This window comes from Dermacentor albipictus, chromosome 1, assembly GCF_038994185.2.
Source record: "Dermacentor albipictus isolate Rhodes 1998 colony chromosome 1, USDA_Dalb.pri_finalv2, whole genome shotgun sequence".
NCBI classification, from domain to species: domain Eukaryota; kingdom Metazoa; phylum Arthropoda; class Arachnida; order Ixodida; family Ixodidae; genus Dermacentor; species Dermacentor albipictus.
Window position 1 is genome coordinate 257,954,636 of NC_091821.1, and position 23,949 is coordinate 257,978,584.

Below are 23,949 nucleotides of genomic sequence, written 5' to 3' on the forward strand. Positions count from 1 at the left end.
CTCGGATAGCATCTGAGTAGGCGAGTCGGTGCACCGAAATCGGTTACAGATAAACCGCGCGGCTTTTAGCTGGACAGCCTCAAGAGTAGCAATTTTATTTTGGGCAAAGGGAAACCACGCCACGTTCGCATGTTCTACGACGTATGATAGATAGGACATATGATTGTAACGTAGGCCAAGAGCTTGGCTTCCTTCGTAGAGTATCGCAGGGCCCATTTTAAGAACATAAGCTTTCGCATCGCTTTGCTTGCTACGTGCTCTACATGAGCCAACCATCCTAAGTCTGGTGATATGATAACGCCCAAGTACTTGTACTGAGTGACAGTGTTAAGTATAGTATTATCACAGCCGTATTAAAAACTAAGCTTGGATTTCTTTTTTGTTACTGACATTGAAACTGTTTTACCGAAGTTGATGGCCATTTGCCAGTTTTCGCACCATTGGACTATCAAAGGAAAATCCTTGTTTAGACTAATTTGGTCTTGCCGGTTTAGTACTTCTCTATACAGGACGCAATCGTCTTTAAATAACCTAATTTTGGATTCAATCTGATTAGTTATGTCATTTATGAACAAAAGAAACAGGATAGGGGCCACAACGGAACCCTGGGGTACACCAGAAAGTACTGGTACAGTTTCAGAAGCGTGGGAGCCTAACTGAACAAACTGGCGGCGGTCAGATAAGTAATTGCTAATCCAACGAAAAATTGGCCCATCTCCTAGTATATATTTAAGCTTTAGAAGTAGTTTAGCATGGCAGACACGATCAAAGGCCTTTGAGAAGTCTAGGTAAATTACATCTATTTGTTTCTGGTCGTTAATTGCTTTGGAGAAATCGTGTAGTATCTCAACGAGTTGGGTAACGGTAGATAGACAGACCAGTCCTGAAGCCATGTTGGCGTGGATGGAGGACATTGTTTGCCTCAATGAACTGTGTAACGGATTTTAAGATATGTTCCAAGATTTTAGAGCATGTACATGTGTGAGAAATAGGCCTATAGTTTGACTGACAAGAAATATTGCCCGATTTGTAGACGGGCACTATTTTAGCAATTTTCCATTCTGCTAGGATACATTGTTCGGAGATTGATTTATTGTAAATAAGGCATAAGTATTTGCTTACAGGCTCGGCATAACGTTTCCGGAAACAGTTTAGGATTCCGTCAGGACCGTTGCACTTTTTATCGTCTAAATTTAATAATAGTGCGAAACACGCCTGCTTCAGTTACGACTGGAGCGCTCAGTGTTTCGTTGTGCTTTATATTTTCTGGCCTGTAAGCATGCGTAATGCCATTGTCGGGGGCAAATACGGAATGGAAGAATGTGTTAAACGCTTCCGCTTGTTTTTTTTCTTCTGTCGGCAATAACGGTTTTGTACGCTTATCGTTGTGCCTGACATAACGCCAGAATATCTGGGGTGAGTCTTTGATAAAATTGCTAAGCGTTGTACTGCAGAAGCGCTGTTTTCCTACCTTTGTTGCTTCCTTTAGTAGTCTGTTTATTAACGAATTTATTTTTTGGCACAAGTCTGGAACTGGGCATAATTTGTTAGATTTCCGCAACCTTTTTATTCTATGTTTTAAATGAATTACGTCACATGTAATCCATGGGTTGTGCTTATTGGTGTTCTTTTGTATTTGTGGGACAAATTGCCTTAAGCAGTGCATAACATGTGCTTTGAACAGCAACCAAATTTCGTCGATGTTGGCCAAGCCTTTTGAGATTAGCTCATTAAAGTCGTAGTACTCATGGACAAGGTAGGTCATAATGGCGTCATCGTCTGCTTTGTTAAATGCGTACACGCGCTTTCTAGTGTGACGTTGGCGGATTCGGTTTGGAACGGTGAACGTGCAAAAATCCATGTGATGATCCGATAGTCCTTCAAGAATATTGATTTTGTTATCTTCTTTGGAAAAGAAATCGCTTATGAAAATAAGGTCTAAAATGGAGCTTGAAGTGCCCTGAACACGGGTAGGCTTGGATACTATTTGGGTCAGGTTGAAGGTAAACAGAAAGCTCAGCAAGGTATCGTTTGTTGCATTGGATGGGCTCAGAGAGTCTCAGTTAATCTCTGGAAGATTAAAATCTCCTCCTACTATTATGGCGTTCCCCAGCATGTCTTGATACATGTACTCTAGAAGCTGCTTGAGATACGAGACTTCGGCTTGGGGCGGTCTGTAGACGGTGCCAGCATAGACGTAGGTCTGGCCCAGCTGAATTCTACACCAGGGACATCTGGCATCACTGAGTAATTTATGCCTTGGCCTATAAGCAAAGCAACACCACCACCTCTAGTTGTTCTGTCTTTTCGGACAATGGAGTAGCCCGGAGGGGCTACTTCATGATTTGTGATGTCAGCGTTCAGCCATGTCTCAGTCACACAGATAATGTCAGGTTCAAGAGTGATCAGAATCGCCTCTAGCTGTTCGATTTTGTTCAAAAGGCTGCGCGCATTAACATTGAGAACAACTACGGTCGACGGTGGTTTCGAGTTCGTGTGGCTGGTCCGTTGTTCATGCTTTCGTTTTTTGCAACTTCCACTATGTCTTTTGCTTGATCATCCCAGGTGTACAGGCGATTATTTATTTTGCCTTTATTGTAGGACAAAAAAACTTTCTCTTTCTGGTCTCGATGTACTTCCGTTCTTTCCCATGTCTTCTTTCTAATTTGTCTTACTACAGGCGAATAATTCTCACTAATTGAATATTCAGTTCCTTTTAGCTTTCTGCAATTGCTAAGTATGTTAGCTTTATCCCGGTAGTCAAATAACTTCAAAATTACAGGTCTGTGCTTGGGATTATCAATCGTTTGTTTTCACCCAAGACGGTGGATTCTTTCGATGCCAGCCGTTTTTATTCCCATCGTATCTTCAAAGATTGTTTTCTCAACAGCATCGAGCAGATCTTGGTGGCTCTCATTTTTGATTTCCTTAACACCGTATACGACAAGATTAGACCTGCGGCCTCTGTTATCTAATTCGTCGACTTTCTTGGTCAAGGACAGTATCAGGTGATTGAGTTTGTCAACCCTTTCTATGCATTCCAAGATCTGCCTTTCCAGTTTGCCTATTTTTTCCAGCTTTTTATCTATTGCTCCAAGTTTTTTTATTGGTCACCAGTTTTTCATTCTTTATCTCCTGGATGTCTTTTGCAATCATGTTGAGCTGCTCTTCAGTCGTAATGTCACCGGGCCCAGGATTAGTCTCGACGTCCCCTGCCAGCAACAGGAACCGCAAGGAATTCGACAGATCACAGAACCACTCAAGCAAAGCGTGTGGGCACGGCAGCAAAACAAGACAAACATTACTGCTACGAAAGGATTTGCCGAACCGCTTCCTCACCTGGATGGCAAACAAGAATGGATTTGACCGATGCATCTCGGCACTGCTGCCGCGCCCACTGAAGGATCCCTCGCAGAAGCAGGTCCTTAAATAGCATTGCCGTGACGTCATGGTCTTGTCCTTTGATAGAGTTGAACTGGTCGGGGGCAAGTAGCCTCTGGCACCATGTGGTGTCTAACGATAAGGCCAGTCACGTCCCGGGATATCAGGTAGGCGGAACAGTTGCGTCGACGAATTCCCTGGTGAAGGTCCGGTTACAGTGAGCAGCAAACCAAGCGTAACCTGGCATATATATATATATATATATATATATATATATATATATATATATATATATATATATATAATTTTTTTTTTATAGCTGCCACAATATTTTTGCACCACTTTGCCCAGGGCCTATTTCGCGCCATTTCTTCCGGCGCTCATTCTTCTCTCACCGAAGCTCCACTTTTGAAGACCTTCTTTAGCTTTCCTATGCGCTGGCTATGTGATGGCTCTGCAATTATTTAGGTGTGCAGTTTTTTGATGGGAAGATGACCTCGAAGTACTGGACCCAGAGCTGCCCTTCGGCACTGGAGCACCTGGAGCGAGCACCAGGCACTGCTTGTCACAGGCAAAAGCCATGGCACTTGACAGCTCAGAAGTGGCTCGAAAAAAGAAGCTTCCAGCTTTTCCAACAGAACAAAGCCGAATTGAAGAAGGCTCAACATATGCTGCAGGAGAGTTTTAGTTGTGATAGATTCAATTCGAATAAGATGGCATAATTCAGAACTTTTGAAACCATTTCTCTGTATTTTTTCACAAAAGTTCGTGATTGCGAAAACAATAGTTTTTTATAAGAAAAAAGGACTTATTGGTAGGGTGTGTACTGGGGTAGAATTTGATTAAGAATCCAATATTGGACTCGATTCCAAAATTTTGTTATATGAAAATTGAAATTTTGGCCTAAAGGTTAAAGTTTAACTCCTGGTGAAGCCAATTATGCAATATTTTTCAGTGAATACTGCAGAAATTGAACAAAACGGCTGCACAGTGACATAGTTCGAGCGCTTCTAATATATTATGCACAAGAATTCCAAAAGCTTTTGTCATTTTAGAATGATAGTTCTTGCCACTAGCCATAGCCACTGCAACATTTGAAAATTAGTAACGTTTACGAAAATTTTTCTAGACTAGTAAAATTTGGTAACTGGCTTTATAATCTTGTCCTGAACCCATCTGCCAATTTTTATCCAAATCAAGTTAGTGGTCCCCCTTGCCTCTTAAACCAGTGCATAAAAAAAAATTAATGAGCGTGTGCAGGTAAAAAAAGTGAAGCATGAGATGTTTTTTCAATTAAATTCTGTGCAGTTTCGATAAAAGCTTTTCCTCGATGCTTTGGCATTTTGTGCTCCTTGCAAATGTCTTCCATCTTATATTTGTGCTCTTTTAGCATGCTAAGCTTCAGGTATGTTGTGTGTGATAGTTTTACTGGCATCATCCGTGGGCATACTCAGTGAATCAGCATATATCATCTCAAACTTTCGGTAAGTTCTGTATCCAAGAAAGAAAATGTGTTGCAAAAGCATTTGTGGTTCTCTGGCCTGCTAAATTAAGCTCCTTGAAAATCTCGGAATGCTTATAGTAGGGTCAGGTGATTCCTTTACCATCTGCAAAGGCTCAGCTGTACTTGCACTCACAGTTTATACCAATATTGCCAAAGGTGAGTAAAGTGTATAATTAAGTTGCCTATAGTATTATGTTGTGGCTTAGATGCCTTTAATTGTATAAAAGCAAGTGTGTCAAGGCAAGTTTTTTTTTTCTTGACTTTTTTAAATATTTTGGGTGAACATAAATGGTAAACACAGGTTGGTGAAATTGGTTTCACTATTTGCAGCGACTCCTATGATCTTGTGGTCTTGCCGTGCCCCATAAAATGTATTGATATTATTTGCGAAGTGTTTTGATTGTGCAGGCTTCTTTTGTATGGGGACGTGGAATTAAGTACCGGCTTTAATATGCAGGAGATGCTGCAACAGTTACTAAATTATTTACTGAAGTTGAAGCTCTGCAAACCCAGCAGACTGTTTTGCAAAATCTATTTATGGAATTCAACTGACATTTTACTGGTCTGGGAAAAGAGCTGCTCGTGTTGACAACCTCGAAATATCTGTTGGTTTCCTTTGCAAGAAGGTTACTGAGCTCGAAGATGGAAGCAGACATTTTAAGTTGATTGTGTTTGGCGTACCTGAAAATTCTGAGACAGAACAGGATTTCGAGCAGTAAGTTATTACTGAGCTCTTTTGTGAAAACCTAAACAGTTCTTGCGGTTCAGTGGGAAGGTTTCAGCACCTTGGAAAACCTGGTAAAATGAGACCTGTATTGTATATTTTCAGGATTATAATGAAAAACACCAAATACTCATAAAGCACATGAACTCAAAGAAAGTAAGTTATCTATCCAGATTGACTACTCGCCTAATACACTGAAGAGAAGGGAACTTCTCTGGAATAGTGCTAGAAACGAAAACAGCAAGGCAAGAAGGCAACGTATACATGATGAAGTGCGAATTGACGGTGAACTGGATTACTGGGATGAAAATAAGTATTGTTGACTAAAATTGCAGAGTCGTCACATATGTTCATGTTAACTCTGACACGCGCAATCACTTATTTTGGATTTGCGGCTTTTAGACATAAATGCTTGGAGCATTGTTAACAAAACTGTGCAACTTGAATCTATCCAAGTCATGCTCCCCACGTTGTTGTAATAGCAGAGACATGGCTACACAATCATATTGACAATAAAAACTTTTCTCCATCCTCGTATAAAGTATTTTGGAGGGACAATGTGTCGCAAGGAGGTGGTGTTCCAGTGCTAGTAAAACAAAACATACCTGCTTTGCTATCACACCAAATTTATAATCGCAATAGTATCACACTGAAGATGTCTTGTTAGCAGCATTTTTTTGTTTTCTCCCTCTTTTCGGTGTGTCGCACACGTTAGATTCACCTCCTGAATTTTCGTGTTGTCTGTGTGATCATCTGGCATGCTTTGATGATGACAGAGTTATTATAGCTGGTGACTTTAACCTTGCAAATGATAATTTGGGTTGTCCCCTCTTGAATGTAGATAAATGTGCCCATGTTACTTGCATGACAGATATTATGTTGAATGCTAACGTTCATTAAATTGTAAACTAAACAACTTGCATTTAAAATAATACTGTTCGATGCTGGATCTTATTTTCATTAGCCGTTCAACTGAAAATTACTGCAAAATCATTGAAAAGGGTCTTTCTGACCATGAAATGGGCTTACATGTTCCATTTAGGTGCAAAAAACATCTGTCGCTCCAGTTTTAATCAAAGACTTCTCACATGCTAGGGATGAAAGCATTGCAGATTACTTGCATTTTAGCCTTGGCAACTTTCAAGGGAATCGTGCCAATTTTCTGTGGATCACATTTAAGGACTTAGGCACATAATGTCTGGCTAACTTCATATCAAATAAACACTTAAAAATAACTCTTGGATCATGAGAGACATTTTGTACCCAAAGCGAAAACTTAAGAAATTTAAATGAACAAATGCCAATAAAAACACAATCAAAGCAATGCAGACAATCTTGAATGAAGCAATTTCTAACACCAAACACCGCTACTTCAATTGCACATTACCTAACCTTAATCGAGATTCACGTGAGAAATTTTGCGGGCACCTTTCAAAGAAAAAGAAAGCAGTTGATTAGATTGAGTATGGTGGTGTAACTATTGATGATAAACATTGTATTGCTGAATATCTCAGTGAATGCTTTCACAGTGTTTTTTCAAAATGGACTGAACTAGTATGTCAACCATAGCAGCTACCATGAAGTTAGTACCCTTATATCGGAACCAGGCATTGTTTCTGTGCTACTCAATCTAAGAGTAACAGCGTCACCTTGACCTGGTGATATACCAATCCTCTTTCTTTGCTGTTATGCTGAAATACTGGCTAAGTTTCTTGTCGTAATTTTCCGTGCATCCTTATCATTTCATAGCATTCCCACTGATTGGAAACTGCTCGAATCGTTCCTGTCCTCGAGAAAGTAGACTCCACTTTAATGGAAAATTATCAACTTTTCTTTCTGACATCATGCTGTAAACTTCTGCAACATGTCATCGGAAATTGCATAATGTAAGTTTTTAAATAACAATATATTGCCCCTTTTCCCCTTGGATTTGGAAAGGGGCTTCCTACAGTCACCAGCTGGCACCAGTTGTTCAGAGCTTAGCATCGGTTCTGGATAAATCAAGTCAGGTTGACGCAATATTTTTGAACAAGTGCATGAAAAATGCAACAAGGTGTTTAAGGTGCTAGTCAATAAAAAATGGAAATTATTATTCTTTACTATAAGTGTCTGGAAATAACGCGGCATGTCTTCTGTTGGTAACAAATATATAATCAAAGTTTAAATGAAGGCATAAGTTTGGCTGTCATAAAATTTACTATGATGCCATGTATCTGGTAAGGCATTCAGTTCTCCTGCGCCATCCACCACCACTACTACTAATATATCTGGCAAGATGCCTGAAAGCTTGCCTCGTAATATTTATTCTGCCCCTCATCACAACTTGCATAACAGGACTTGTGCACTAACTCCCGCAATTCATACATGCACATGATGTAATACGGTTCTCAAATCTCTTTCGCTACACTGAGACTTCCGAGGATGCCACTGCAGCTTTTTTAAGAAGTAAAAAGCTTGCCTTTATGCACTGTCTACAGCCTCTTGTGGCCAACATTTTGATAAGTGTGTCCATGCAGGGTGCTGTGTCACTTGACTTATTCCCACGATGGTGAAAAAGACTGAAAAAATAAATCCATGAATGTAATTACAATAACATGGAATAGTGGTGTAAACTGATAAAAATAAAGTGTGTTCACTGTATGAGACAACGGATTATTTCTAATAAAAATTTCTTCTGCTTTCAGTGCAGCACTGTTCATGGGGAAAATGCCGTCACAAGTTGTAGACCGTGTTTGAACGTTTGTAGGACACTTCCCTTTCCCCCTGATGTTTTCTATGAGAAAAAAAAAAAAAACCTTTCAGCTGAGGTTGTGAAAAAAACTTACTCCCTAATTGTTCGTGGTCCCATGTCTCACTTGCATATTACATTTGCGGTAAATAACATTTTGTTGAGTATATTTGTGCGGAATAGGTGCATGTTAGCAGCAGTCGACTGATGAATTCGCCAAAAATAGGTGTCAGCGTCGTGTTGACATTAGTCCCATGCTTGCTTAGCATGAGTGCAGTGACACAAGCATTTGGCAGCTGTTGGAAAGACTTGGCAGCAATAGTCAATTGATATCTGCTTACGTGCTTTGTCAACACATCAGTGTAGCTAGCTGGTCTGTGCATTGCACACAATGTACTGATTTGCTGCAGTTCTAGACATCACGCTCTGCATGTCAATGTGGCAGTTGCTGCCTGTGAGAGGAGCTTCAAGCTAATAATTTGAGTTGCTTATTTAGGATAATTTATGCATGCTGGACTCTGAACTTTTGAATCATCGCTGTGTAAAAGCCCAGTATGTCTACTGTCTATGTCATGGCCCCATTGAATATAGCATGTCATGCCATGGCTGCAATACGTGCAGGGAGGAAAGTGTTAAGACTGCAGAAATTTCCAAGAGATAAGGAGGTGTAATTGTGAAAACTAGTAACTTCCATGTACTTGGCAGGAAGTGAAAATAAGTAGTTCAGTGTTCTTGAGTATATGAAAAAAAAAAGTTCCACTAAAAGCTTACCAAATTTTTATAGCATTGTAATTGAAGTTGCACACACACTTTGCTAAGTGTTCATTGTCAAACTGCTTAAGTGTAAGAAGTCTCAGCATTTTTGTTTGGTCAACCATTACGGTGTTACTGGAGTTCAAAAGGTACATACAGGGTAAACTTGGTGCATAACAGATGAAAAGCAACAGTGCTGAGTTGGGACGGCAACAAAAATGGCAGGACAGCGAGCTGGCCTGTTTACCACTTGTTTTCCAGCTGCATTGCCGGAGTCCTGCATAAGTGTAAAGCCATAACGCGACATTAAATGTAGAATGCGTGTATAAAATGTCACTTTTAGTGCTAATAGAAGAACAATATTCCAGAAACTATATAAAAAGATAAGTGGCGACATCATGCTCAATTTCCCAAGCAGGTTCATTTGATAATCGTTGAGCTACTTGCCACTGCTAAGTATTTTCAACTCTGTAGTTACCGTTAGAAATGTGCTCATTATTGGTGCGCATGTTCTAACATTTTAATTTCAAGGCATGATGGTTGCAACGTTCAAAGCGATACATGAAATCCTAGCCAGATCCCTGGTTTTTTGAATGAATGTATAGCAGTCATAATTGCTCAGATAATATTTGAGAATTCTTACGTGAAACATGAATGAAAGCACATGAATGAAGTAAAAGTACTGAGAGTAAATAAAATCTGAAATGTACAAATGCACCTGGTTCCTAGTTCCAAACTTTTAAAAGTCAGATCATGCAAAAAAATTATTATGAAGATTTATTGGCATCAGTACTAGTCGTGATGCCCATGCTACTATACAGAAAAGCAGCAGCTTTGCAAATGTGAAAAAAGGGTAAGTTATTATTTTACAGGGAGCATTTGTCTTTACTTGTCCAGCAGTTGCCCAGTTTGCTGTTTACTGAATTCTTTAGGCTCGCGAAGCAATGGTTGTCATGGGGTCGGGGAGCATGCAGAAGCTTCCTCTTGATTATTGTGTTCGATCAGCTTTTCTGTGCATGCGAGGTGGTCTAGTGTGCATTTAACTGGCCCTGGAGCCTCCAGTTGCTTTGTTTGGTTCCTGTACAGTAACGTGGAGTGTTGCACATATTGTACAGTAATGAGTAAGGGCACTTGCACAGGCGGTGTTCAAAATGTGAGAAATTAGACAGCTGGTCAAGCTAGGTCGAAGGTCGATCTGAAATCGACTGCATGCCCTTCATCATCATCATCATCATGATCAGCCTATTCATGTCCACTGCAGGACAAAGGCCTCTCCCTGCGATCTCCAATTACCCCTGTCCTGCGCCAACTGATTCCAACTAGCACCCGCAAATTTCCTAATTTCGTCACACCATCTAGTCTTCTGCCATCCTCTACTGCACTTCCCTTCTCTTGGTACCCATTCTGTCACCCTAATGGACCAACGGTTATCTAGTCTGCACATTACATGACCTGCCCAGCACCATTCTTTTCTCTTAATGTCTATTAGAATATCGTCTATACCCGTTTGCTCTCTGATCCAAACTGCTCTCTTTCTGTCTCTTAAGGTTATGCCTAGCATTCTTCATTCCATCGCTCTTTGAGTGGTCCTTTACTTGTTCTCAAGCTTCTTTGTCAGCCTCCAAGTCTCTGCGCCATATGTCAGCACCGGTAAAATGCACTGATTGCATACTTTCCTTTTCAATGATAACGGTAAGCTCCCACTTACGAGCTCACGATGTCTGCCGTATATGATCCAAACCATTTTTATACTTCTGTGAATTTCCTTCTCATGGTTAGGGTTCCCTGTGATTAGTTGACCTAGGTAAATGTAATCCTTCACAAACAATAGAGGCTGACTGGCGATCTTGAACTCTTGTTCCCTTGCTAGGTTATTTATCGTTATCTTTGTCTTCTGCATATTAATCTTCAGCCCCACTCTTACACTCTCCCTGGTTAGGTCCTCAATCATTTGTTGTAACTCGTCTGCATTGTTGCTGAATAGAAAATGTCATCGGCAAACCAAAGGTTGTTGAGGTATTCGCCGTCGATCTTTACTCCTAAGCCTTCTCAGTTCAATAGCTTGAATACTTCTGCTAAGCACGCAGTGAATAGCATTGGAAAGATTGTGTCACCTTGTCTGACCCCTTTCTTTATAGGTATCTTCCTACTTGTGTAGAGTTAAGGTGGCTGTGGAATCTCTGTAGATATTTTCCATGGTATTTATGTAAGCAGTCTGTACTCCTTGATTGCGTAATGCCTCTATGACTGCTGGTATCTCTACTGAATCAAATGCTTTTTAATAATCTATGAAAGCCATATAGAGAGGCTTATTGTACTCTGCGGATTTCTCGATAACCTGGTTAATGACATGGATGTGATCCATTGTAGAGTATCCCTTTCTGAAGCCAGCCTGCTCCCTTGGTTGACTAAAGTCCATTGTTGTCCTTATTCTATTGGAGATTATTTTGGTAAATATTTTATATAATACTGGGAGTAAGCTAATGGGCCTATCGTTTTTTAGTTCTTTAACATCACCCTTTTTGTGGATTAGTATTATGTCTGCATTCTTCCAGTTATCTGGGACCCTTGCAGTCGATAGACACTTTGTATAGAGAGCCGCCAGTTTTCCTATCATTATGTCTCCGCCATCTTTGATTAAATTGACTGTTATTTCATCCTCTCCTGCCTGTTTTCCCCGTTTCATGCCTTGCAAGGCCTTTCTGACCTTATCTCTAGTTATAGGAGGAGTTTCTGTGTACTGTTTATTACTGTTTCGAATAGAGTGCCCCTGAGTCCTCTGGGTACTGTAAAAGTCAGTATAGAATTCTTCCGCTGCTTTTATTATACCTTCAAGATTGCTGATGGTGTTACCCTGCTTATCTTTCAGTGCATACATCTTGGTTTGTCCTATGCCAAGTTTCCTTCTCACTGATTTCAGGTTGCGTCCATTTTTTACGACTTCTTCAGTCTTTCTCACATTATAATTTCTAATATCGCTTATTTTCGCTTTGTTGATCAGTTTTGATTGACGGTTCCGCGAATTTTATCTTATCTCTTGAGTTGGACATTTTAATTTTTTGTCGTTTCTTTATTAGGTCCTTTGTTACTTGGGAGAGCTTGCCTACTGGTTGCCTTGGTGCCTTGCCTGCCACTTCAGTTGCTGCCTCTGAAGCCAGCCTCATTATGATTTCATTCATTACCTCTATGTCATCATCATCATCTCTCTGTTCTAAGGCTGCATGTTTGTTTGCAAGTAGCAACCTAAATTTGTCTGCTTTTACCCTTACTGCCTCTAAGTGACCTGTTTCTTCTTAAACAGGGCTGAGGTGAAAAATTGAGGTGAATCTTGGCCCTCACTAAACTATGATGCACGCCCTTGTGCGAGTGAAAACCCCACACAACGGAAGGATTCCTCGTAATAATTTGCATGTACACTATCGTCGTGCTGATTGGTAAAAGCAGCCCACGGTGGTGAAAATAAGTTGCACTTGATATTAGTTGAAAACAGTTATTTAAATAATATGCACTTATGAGCATCTACTGTTGTTTGAGACATCGCCGAAATAGCTCATATGTCAGATTGAAAAATCGACAACCTGAGAGCAGCTTCTGTGTCTTCACTGCTGCTGTTGTTTAAAAATTATGTTGTTGAATCAACCAAACCGCAACTTTTGTGTCTGTTTATTGAAGAAGTGCTGGGAGCACTGGAGGATAGTTTTGACAATAGCTCCAAACATGAATAACATGAACATGTTTTATTTTTCCAGGCTCCATAATCTGCCAAAAATTGTCAAATCTTACAAATAGTTAAAGTTCAGTCGTAATTTTAGATGGTGCATGACGTTGCTTGTATAAGAAGTCTAATGGAAATCTTTAACAATGCATAGAAAAACTGTCAATCAGATCGAACAATTTCTATAAGCGCGGTAACAAAATAGTTAAAAAATAATCGAACTCACCTCACGATGACTGTCTACAGTAATGCGTTAAGAATTGAATTGCTATAGCGAGGCAACATATTGCCACCATCGAAATGAGTTATGTATGAAGCATGTACTGCAGTGGAATTCCTCTTTTGTGCTTTCGTGAGAACATTCGGCATCATCTAGCGCCGCCACCATGGTGCCTGCGCATGGCCTCTGATATGCATGGTGGTCCGGTGCATGGCAAGCGCTGAGAAACGCGTTATGTGGCAACCGGTCTCCTCTCTCGTGCTTCTTTCCGGACATGCTGCGCCATCTAGTGGCACTGCCAAAAAGTTTGCGCATTTCCTCCCAGACAAGAAGTGTGATGGGCCAGTGCCCACATACGCTGAGAATCGTTCCCTTGCTTACCGCACACTCAGTGGCACATACTCAGAAACCCAACTTGGCAAGAGGTTCGTTGAGGAGCGGCACATAACCCAGCGCCTTCATGGCGCAGCCTGCTAATGCGTTGGGTTGCTGTCCTTGAGAGGAACCCTTGTGATGTGGGCTGGCTAGATTCCACTCAGCATCAAAGAAATTTAAGGGATCTTTTTCGTCAATGTAGAGTGGCACATTCCCAGTTACCCAAGTTGGTGTAAAGACGGTCATCAGCACATGCCTACCTGCACATACTCAGTGACCTATGTTCGCATCAAAGAGGTTGATTGATGGCCAGCACAGACCGAGTGGCACATATCCAGTGCTCCAAGTCAGCATTAAAGAGTTTCTTCGAACAGTGGTGCCTACCTACTGCTGCATTTACGGTGACCCATGTTGGTGTGAAAGAGGTTTGTTGAAGAGCAGCATGTATGTACACATTGCCACATACTCAGTGACCCAAGTTGGTCCTCTGGTTAGTTTCAAACCCTGTTCCCTCAGCAGAGCAGCCCGATGCTCTAACCATTCAACCACGAACTACCTAGTGATCCAGGAAAACGGTTAGATACAAACATAGATAGATAGCCCCTGATAAGTGTGTGAAGTACCTTAAGAACTCTAACACATTAAAAGGTTGACATTGTATTTGAAAAATAGAATGACTGCCTACTCTTGGACGTTGCCACTTGCGGGACACAAATCTGTGAGCAGATGTAACCCATTCTGTGATGTCACACAATGGTGTCATTCATGTCTCATAATTTGGTTCCATGGGAAATTGATGTTTACCCTACACATAATATTTTTAATGAGCCCTCTCCCACTGAAATAATGTTAAGTGGGTTCCACCTGCCACTCCAGCTTGAGTATTTTTAGGTAAAATATACTACTGGCATGCCTACATGCAGGGCCCTGAGTGGCGGCGGCCTGCCCCCATCCGGGCAGCCGGCCGGCAGCGGCCTGGCCAGCCTTGACGGGGCCCTCGACGGCCTGGCCTTGGTCTATGAGCCATCCACGCGGCTGCTGCGCCGTGCTCCACCTGACGGACCATCCGACTCCGTCTCCCTCACCAGTGGCTCTTCAGTCAGCACCGACTTGTCTGCCTCCGATGAGGGTGCCAGGCAACATGGCCGCCTCTCTGCCATTCTCACCAAGGGTCTGTTGTCATGGAAGTCCAAAAGTGCTGGGGATGAGCGGGTGCCTTCACCTAGGGACCCATCACCCACTCCATCAAAGCAGAGTGCCGACGGTTGTGTGCCAAGCTCAACAACTGCGCTCATCTTGGAAAAGCGGCCGTCGTAAGTGTTTTCTGAAGCTCATGGTGGTGGTGACTGTTGAACAACAGGTGCACGAAAAATGCAACAGGGTATTTAAGGTGCTAGTTTTCTTAAGCATGGGCACCTTACTATGTGCGTAATGTTTCGTAGTATTCAGCTATTGCATTTTGATGATGGCATTTGCGACTAATTTCTCAGTTCAAGCAAGTGCATAATATAGCATAAGGCAAGCTGGACTGAAAAAGCTCATGGACTGTGGAACTTCTGTTGCTAAATGTTTGAGGTACTAGATGTGCCATGAGGGCATTGCTAATTGCTTTTACTTTATGTATACACTAGAAGACCAATAACTTTAGATTGCTTAATTCAAGCTGACTGTCAGGTCCCCTCAGAGCTGTATTCATTTTATTGAGGTAAAATGATGCAGGATTTGAACACCATTGGCTGTTTGTGCTAACCTTATTTCGCAAAGATGCGACACCAGAAAGCATACTTCAAGTGCAGTTAATGCTAGTATGTTGTACTGTTCAGTGTTCTGGTACACACTGTGGCTGTTCTTCCCCATGCTGGCAAAGATACCAGCCAGGCACTGCCCCTGCCAACCCTCTACTGTTCTTGTGCATGCTGTAGCATTTTTCTGTGTCCACACTGATCATATGACCATATAGTGGGTTTTTGTTTTTTTGTTGACAACCAGATAAGTAACTCTGCTTGCACTTGGCTTTTATTGACGTTGATAATGTCACGTACGAGTTTGTGCCACTTTGGACAAAAGGACGTTGTGAGGTGGAGAGGAGATTGAAGTGTCTCGGCGATCGGTAGATGGTGTTACCCTGACTACTGAGCTACAACTTCATAACTGTATATGTTGTAAATACATATATTTTCTCCCGTGTAACATTTTGGTGGTTGTGCCGGCGTGCTCTCGCTACAAACCAGCCCTGGATCTTCGCAGCGGGCGTCACATCGGTTCCGCTGTTATGGCTACTGACGCTACCTCCGCCGCTCGGACACCAGTGGAAGTAGTACTAACCCAGCTACGTCACCCGGGAATCTTCCTCGGCACTGGCAAGGTCAATGTCGAAGACTGGCTGACGTTGTATGAACGCGTCGGTAAGCACAACAAGTGGGAGGCCACTTTTGCTGGCCAACATGATCTTTTACTTATGAGGAACCGCGAAGGTATGGTTTGAGACGCATGAAGCTGGCATTAGAAGCTGGGACTCCTGCAAGGAAAAGCTACGCGATCTTTTTGGAAGACCTGTGGGACGTCAAATTAAGGCCAAGCAAGAACTAGCGTCTCGTGCCCAGACATCGACTGAATCGTACGTCGCATATATTCAAGATGTTCTGGCTCTCTGCCGTAAAGCGGACGCGGACATGCTGGAGGCCGATAAGGTTGGACACTTCTTGAAGAGCATCGTGGACGATGCGTTCAAACTCCTGCTTTGCAGAAACTGCTCAGCGGTTGAGTCGGTCATTAAGGAATGCCGGAATTTTGAGCAAGCGAAGAGCAAACGCATCGTACAACGCTTCGACCGACTTCCGAATAAGGCTGCCACTTCCTCCTGCAACGAACCTCCGGCGTCACATTTGCCTACAACGCCAAGGTCACCCGTCACGCACTTGAAGCTATGACTCGAAGTTCTCACTGCCCCTATACGCATGACAACATGGCCATCTCGGTCATTCAAGCTGTTGTCCGCCAAGAAATTGCAAACATGGGCATCCAGTCTGCCGTCCGCCCGCGTCCCACCACTACCGCACCCGTCATTGCCTCTGCTGCACCTTGACAGTCGTTCCTGAATTGATATCAGAACCCCTCCGAGTGGCGAACACCGGTTGACTGGCCAATTTGCTTTGCTTGCTCCCGGGTCGGTCCCACATCTCCCGCCACTGCCATAGTAGCCGCTGGTACTCCTCGCCTCGACCATATGCTGATCGTTGCTTCGACCGAGACCCTCAGCCTCTGTCGCCCCTCTCTGAACCATATCATGCTGGCCTTCCACCTTGGGGACACACCACTAGCCACTCGCCCTTGCCGCAATGCCATCAGTCCCTTTCGCCTACACCTCAATGTCCCTCGTCCACGTCCTACGCAGGCTGCTTCTTGGGAAACTAAGCAATGCAGCCCCCGGAGGTGCGGCTGCATTGACGACTCGGATTGCAAAACCTTTGCTGACCCCTACTGCTCAACCGAACCTTGTAGAAATTTTTGTTCAATGGCTGCTGAGTCGGGGATTTGACTTTACTACTTTTTAAACGAAACTACTGTTTAAGCGGGTATTGTTTAATGAGGTTTTACTGTATTTATATTCTCTTACCCGAGGCATTTCCTGGCCCTGTATTGCCACTGCCTGTTCACTATCTTCACTGAATACCATAACACCTGATTTTCTAACACTAAATTTCGGACTTAAATTGTTGCCTTCCTGTCCACAGATATTAGCCAGACATTGCAAATCACTTTGCTTGTTAGCTAGCAACATAATGTCGTCTGCATAAAATAAACCTGAAACCTGCTGCTTTACTACTGTACCCGCCTGTTTGTATGAGAGATTAAACCCGATATCGCTTCCTTCTAGCGCCCTCTCCATCTTCACCATGTACATCACAAACAGCAATGAGGATAAAGGGCACCCCTGCCTCAGTCCCTTGTTGATATCAACTTTTTCCTCGCTCCTCATCCCTTCCCATTCAACGCAAATGGTATTTTCTAGGTAGATCTCTCTTAAAAGCTGTAGACAATCGTCACCTAAGCCTTCCCCTTCCGAGATATCCCACAAAATTTTGCGGTCTACATTGTCATAGGCTCCTGTAATGTTTAAAGAGGCCACATATAACAGTCTTCCACTTTTGATATTTCAATACACTGAGTAAGAAGAAATAAGTTATCATCCAAACATCTACCTATTCTGAAGCCATTCTGAAGTTCTCCCAAAATGCCATTATTCCTTGCCCATGCTTGTAGTTTTAATTTGATTGTCTGCATTGCTAGCCTGTATATTACCGATGTAATGATCAACGTGCTATACGAGTGAATTCTATCTTTATAAATTTATCTTTATAAATTAAATTCATTCTACATTGTCGCCAACTGTCTGGTATTCGTCTATCTTTTAAAGTTTTTTTCCACTGCTTTCGCCAGACCTTCCTTACTTTTTGGTCCTAGTTCATTTATCAGCCTAACGGGAGCCTCGTCTAGCCCTGTGGCTTAGGAATTTTCTCTTCGGCTGTTGTGGTAACTATTGGTCATAAGTGGCCTCTTCTGTGTGTTTGCTCAGTAACCTTATCATTTGCGCAAGCAAGAACCAGTATTGAACTTTGAACGTGCTGATGACAACTCCATAACTGAGTTGCTCGCATGCTCTTTTGATGGATTTTCGAGTTGCATAAACCATTCCTCTGTTAACGTGTTAGTGAACCGTTTTTACTCAATTGTCAATCAATGTATAACTGATTACATTCCAACCAAGTGTATAAAGCGCAATCCCAAGCACCCTTGGTACACACGTGAAATTATACACCTAATTCGTCGCATCAGGCGTCTGCGCAAACAACCCTATGCAAACAATCCAATGAAAGCTTCAGTATTGACCACACTTAAAAACAACTTAAAATCTGCTATGTCAAATGCGAAAAGTTTCTATTTTAATAGCACCTTGTCATACTTCATTAAAAACAAGCCATCAAAGTTCTGGCGAACCATCAGTCCACCAAGTGAGAGCTCTCCTTCATTCATAATTGCTAATCAACCACGCTCAGATAATCGTAGCATTACTGAAGCTTTCAATAATTACTTTAATCAGTGTTCACCTGTGATGATGGACGCACCCCCACGTTTTGCACTACTCTTTCGTCATCACCTTTTCCTAGTATGGCAATCACTTCAGCTGGTGTACACAATCTTATACTCAAGATCGATACTATGAAAAGTACTGGGCCATATAATATACCAGATATGTTTTTACAGCGATATTCTGAATGGAGCTCTCGGTACTTATCCCTAATTTTTTCGAAATCTGTAGAATCATCCACTGTTCCAATACTCTGGAAATGTGCTAAAGTTGTTCCAATTCACAAAGACGGTAATAAGCAGGAAATATCTAACTACAGACCTATTTCTTTAATATCAACATCTTGTAAACTATTGGAACACATTATTCATAAATATATCATTGAGTACTTATCTGAACATAATCTTCTTTCGCATGCTCAACATGGCTTCCGTTCCGGATTCTCCACGGTAACACAACTTCTAGAATTCTCCCATGATATTGCATCCACACTTAACCTTAGAGGACAACTTGATGCCATTTTTATTGATTACAGTAAAGCTTTTGACACAGTGTGCCATAAAAAGCTTCTCATTAAACTCAAGGCAATAATTCATGATTATAAATTACTAGGTTGAATACAGGACTACCTAAGTACAAGAACCCAGTTTGTTGCATTTAACAATGTTCACTCATCTCGTGTCAATGTTACATCCGGTGTACCAGTTACATCCGGTGTACCGGTCCTTTGCTGTTTGTAGTCTATGTAAATGATGTCGTTGAAGTAACCGGGGGCACTTCTGTCAAAATAAGACTATATGCTGATGACTGCGTCCTTTATTCTACTATAAGTAGTAATCATGATCAGTTAGAGCTGAATGAAGTCTTCACCCGTTTTTGCGAATGGAGCAGAACATGGCAAATGTCACTTAATTTTAAGAAAACCGTATCAATGACTTTTTCAAATAAAAAACAACCATTACAATTTACATATTTTAATGAAGCGCACAAGCTTGCAAGCGTCCACACGTTTAAATACCTTGGTGTTACTTTCTCCCCTGATCTAAAATGGCATGCTCACATTAACTGTATAACCAACAAGGCGTTGAGAAAACTGGGTTTTCTTAAAAGAACCTTACGAGATGCAACTAAAGAATGTAAATTAACGGCATACAGATCACTAATAAGGCCTCTACTTGAATACGCGTCGGTAGTGTGGTCGCCACATCATTCCAAAGACATAGATATGCTTGAGTCTATTCAGAAAAAGGCCATAAGGTTTATATATAATCGTTATGACCGCCATTTCTCACCGACATCACATGCGAGCAAGCTACTACTAAAGCCACTGGCCCATAGACGTACTTGTGACCGTGTTGTTCTGCTACATAAGATTGCTCGTGGGAAAACTTATGTCAATGCACCTATTGTTTTCACTAACCCTTCTTCTCGGCCCACCAGAAGAAGTCATCATCATCACCCCAAATATTATTATTAGGTTTTCCTTTTTTCCGCATACAATTGTGATTTGGAATGGCCTTGAGGGGTCCTTGCGCGAGTTACCAAGTGATGTATTTGCCAACCTATTACCTAATCATGTTCATTAATCAACTAGCTATTCCTGATATTGTTTTTTTTTCTATTGTTTGTTTTCTTTTTGCCACTCAAATGTATTCTTCAACTGATTGACATATGTATGCACTCACTCCTGCAATATCTTGCTATGCAAGATGGCAGTATATGTAAATAAATAAAATAAATAAAAACTGCGGTCCTGCTAAACCACAATTATTCAGACGAGTCTCCATTTGCAGGCACTGTTTCTTCCTGTAGACTGCAAGAACTGTCAACCCTTATAGTGTCTGAACAGAACTATTAAGAATTGGCCTTGAGGATGCAACGTAGATCCGGTTGTTGAGATGCCAACAATGCAACCCTCGGCTTCAGTTTCATGCCAGACCCCCCCTCCCCCCTTTATTTTTCTTTGTGCACTTTCTGTATGTTTTTCTTTGTTGGAGAGGGCGCTCACGTTCACCTTGCAAAAAATAAATGATGTCTTATGATCTGTAGCAATGCAAGAAGCTAGCCATCTCCTTCGCTAGGTTTTCTGCTTTTTAAATATATAAAAGCGGGTGAGAACATTGATGTTTCTGAACGATGAACAAGGAGAGTTTGTGCTAAATACCGTGGCATTCTTGCTGCACGTGGCACAGTAGGTCAGCAAAATAAATGGAACTCACTCATACTCACTCGTATACTGTAATTTGCTTAGGGCTTTCTTGTTAATTGAACCCATCAATAATTAAGAGACTTTCATGCCAGACTATTAGCACATGCAGAGAGATTACAAGTGTTAAACTTTTAGCACTTGTAATTTCCTGTGCATTACAGTGTCTTCTAAGAAGCAAAAATATATGATGGGCAATCTTGGCAGTGCTGGAAGCATTTCACCTAAGGATGTAATGTGCTAAAGGGATCTTTCAAAAATATAGAAATTCTTGTTTGTTTGTTTGTGTGTGCATGTGCTTTTTTTTTTTTTGTGGAGCACACATGCATTTTGGGCTGCTCAGAATGGTACTCAAATCTTTTATTTATGCCACTATGTGGCATGAAGGCCTTTCTTATATATAAACAAAAGTGAATGCTGGTAAAATTGTCCACAAAGATAATATGACTTTACAGAATGCCACATTTTAACTACGATTCATGACAGCACAGCAGTAGGTCCAGCTTGCTGTTTTGCTTTTTGAGTTGTCAAACGTTTGTGCACAGGATAGACTAGTTTCGTCTGTGACACCACTTGCCATAAATGCAGATGTGTACTTTCAACAGTGACACTACTGACATCCATATTTGCTGTCAATTGCATTGAGCACGAGCACCAAGTACGGAGGAAGGATAAGAACTTCATAAAAGCTTATTAAGAACACAAAATACTGGAGGCTTCTTTAAGAGGACGCTAATAACTTGCAATTGGTTTTATTAACCTAGAGAACTTTCATTATTACTTTTTTTAATAACTTGGTGTATGATAGCTGGGGTCACCTGTATCTACACTGTACACACACTGTGCCAGCTCTTGTATGATGTCAATGCACATTCTGTTCCTGTATCAATTAGGAATGGTTTCTTGAATCGTTGCATTTATTTCTTTTCATGTCTTTTCTTGCAGAAATTTGCCTGCCAAGAATCCAGAAGAAGAGCAGAAGCACAAGCAGGAGTATGAGGAGATGGTGAAGGCTGCCCGCAAGAAAGGCAAGTTATGTAACCAGTATCATGAGCATTCTGTAGTGTCTGTGCCTTATTTTCAAGGGCACCTTCTTACCGATCAAGGTAGCTCAGTGGCTATGGCACTGCGCTGCTAAGCACAAGGCCACGGGTTAGATCTCGGCAGCCATATTTTAATAGGGGTGTAATGCAAAAATGCTTCTTTACCATGCATTAGGCGCACATTAATGAACCCAGATGGTCAAAATTAACTTTTTGAAGGTTTTTGCCGTACATGTACGGCGGCGGTTTTCTGTCCCGCAAGGTCTTGGCCGTACGGGTACGGTTCCGACCCTCCGTTTGAAATTTCAGGCCATAATGGCGATGCGTGCTCACCGGGAGGTGCTGCCACCTCTTAGAATTTGCAAGATGCGTTTGGAATTTCTGCTACCTTCTTGGGGAGATAAACAGAACTGATTGCTAGCTTCAGCGCGTCGCTCAGGCTGCGGCAACGCCCCTTTGGCAGTTTCAGTTTCACCGCGTGATCGTGACGGAGGCGCGCGAAACATTTTTTTTCTTTGTCGGCACTCTCTTGCAAGGCGGTAGAAGTCAATTTCTATCTTGATTGGCGCTGCTCTTAGCTTGTTTAGCAGCGCCGTTCGCGAGGTATTCTCGCTCTCAGTGGCAACAAGGTTTCGGTTCCGCCGCGTGATCACAACGGAGGGGCGCGAAACGTGGTTTTTCTCTTTGTCGGCACGCTCTCGCAGGGGCGGCGGAAGTTGATTTCTATCTTTATTGGCACTGCTCTTAGCTTGTTTATCACCACCGCTCACGAGGTATTCTCGCTTTCTGCGGCAACGCGCTTACGCGAGAGGGTGCCTCAGACCTCTGCCCAAGGCAGCCGCACGCAGAGATGTCATGTGTGCGCCAACACAACTCCTCGCTCCAAGAGAACAGACACGCATTTTAGGTGTGCAGACTGCGATAAGGCGCTGTGCGTAGACCCGTGTTTCAAGGAGCACCACACTCGGAAATACTATTGAACATTTTGCAGTTCTGAGTGATGCCGACATCAAAATACTGTTCCTAATTATTTTTTACTATTTATTCCCGACTTTATACATTTTGTACATTCAAGATCTGCAATAAAGTAATAAAGTAATTTGACCACCTGGGAAAGTATTTTTCAAAATAATTCGACCCTCAAAGGGTTAATCTGGAGTCTCCCACGAAGACGTGTGTCATAATTAGGTTGTAATTCCAACATGTCAAACCCAAGAATTAAATTTTTTTTTAGGCTACCTTTTCATGACAGGTGCTGTGCTTCATGAAATTAGCCAGATGGTGAAGCAGAGGCCGCAATTGTTACAGTAATTCCTCATTAATACCTATCTGATTAATAAGTAATTCCTGTTTAAATATAGCCACAATGAATCCCCCACCATGTTGCCATTGAACTTGATGTATTGGCTGACCGCTTAAGCTCTAATCACTTATCACTTTCCAGATGGTTAGTGTGTACTGTTTACTTCATTTTTCAGCGCATACAAGCCTGGAATTGGGGAAATTTTCTGCGTGTAGACCATAGATAGTGAAATAGTGCATGGACTTTTCACGGACAGTAGACCTCACCGGTAGTGACATCAAAACATGGTGGTCATGATGTGTTTCCTGCTCCCATAGCTACTAGGCACTTCCACATGGTTTATGACAGCGGTGTGGAAGTGGCTGATGGCCCTTCCATCTCTGATGTGCCGGGTGCGTTTACTGTCATGAGGGCATTTGCAGAGAAGTGGAACCTGATGGAGAAATGGGCCCGTGGTCTCGCTGAGTCTGAGGACGCCGTCGTCTTCATAAGGCAACCACAGCTAGAAGAGAAAATCGGATTCTTTGCCGCCTGCTCACGAATAAAACTTGTCTCCGTGTTCGTTCGAGTAATAATTACAACGTAGTTCTTTTCTCGCCAGTAAGTCCATAGCCGTTCATCAGCCATTGTTGGTTAATTAGCCATGTAACCTCGTTCAGCCCAAACCACCACTCGTGTATCTTCATTTTTTGTTCGTACCTCAAGACACTGGAATGACCTTCCCCTTCAGCTGTTCTTCATGAGAACCCTCTTTGTTTTAAATGCATCATTGAAGAGCTAACTAATTGTAAATAAAATGTACGCGCCCGCCCACCCCTCATGTAAAACTCCTTCGGGTGCTTTTGAGGTATCGGAATAAATAAACATAAATAAATTAGTGCGTCATTTAGTGCGTACCTGATCCACAT

General features: G+C 42.0%; 1 protein-coding gene across 1 annotated transcript in view; it reads left to right on the plus strand.

The window, feature by feature from the left end:
* The window catches only part of LOC139048463 (TBC1 domain family member 12-like), a 61,786-nt gene that overhangs the window by 18,941 nt on the left and 18,896 nt on the right, over window positions 1–23,949 (plus strand). The window contains exons 3-4 of the mRNA XM_070522866.1: window positions 14,324–14,713; window positions 21,641–21,723. Coding sequence (XP_070378967.1) covers window positions 14,324–14,713; window positions 21,641–21,723 — 473 coding nt within the window. The remainder of the gene's footprint in view (window positions 1–14,323; window positions 14,714–21,640; window positions 21,724–23,949) is intronic.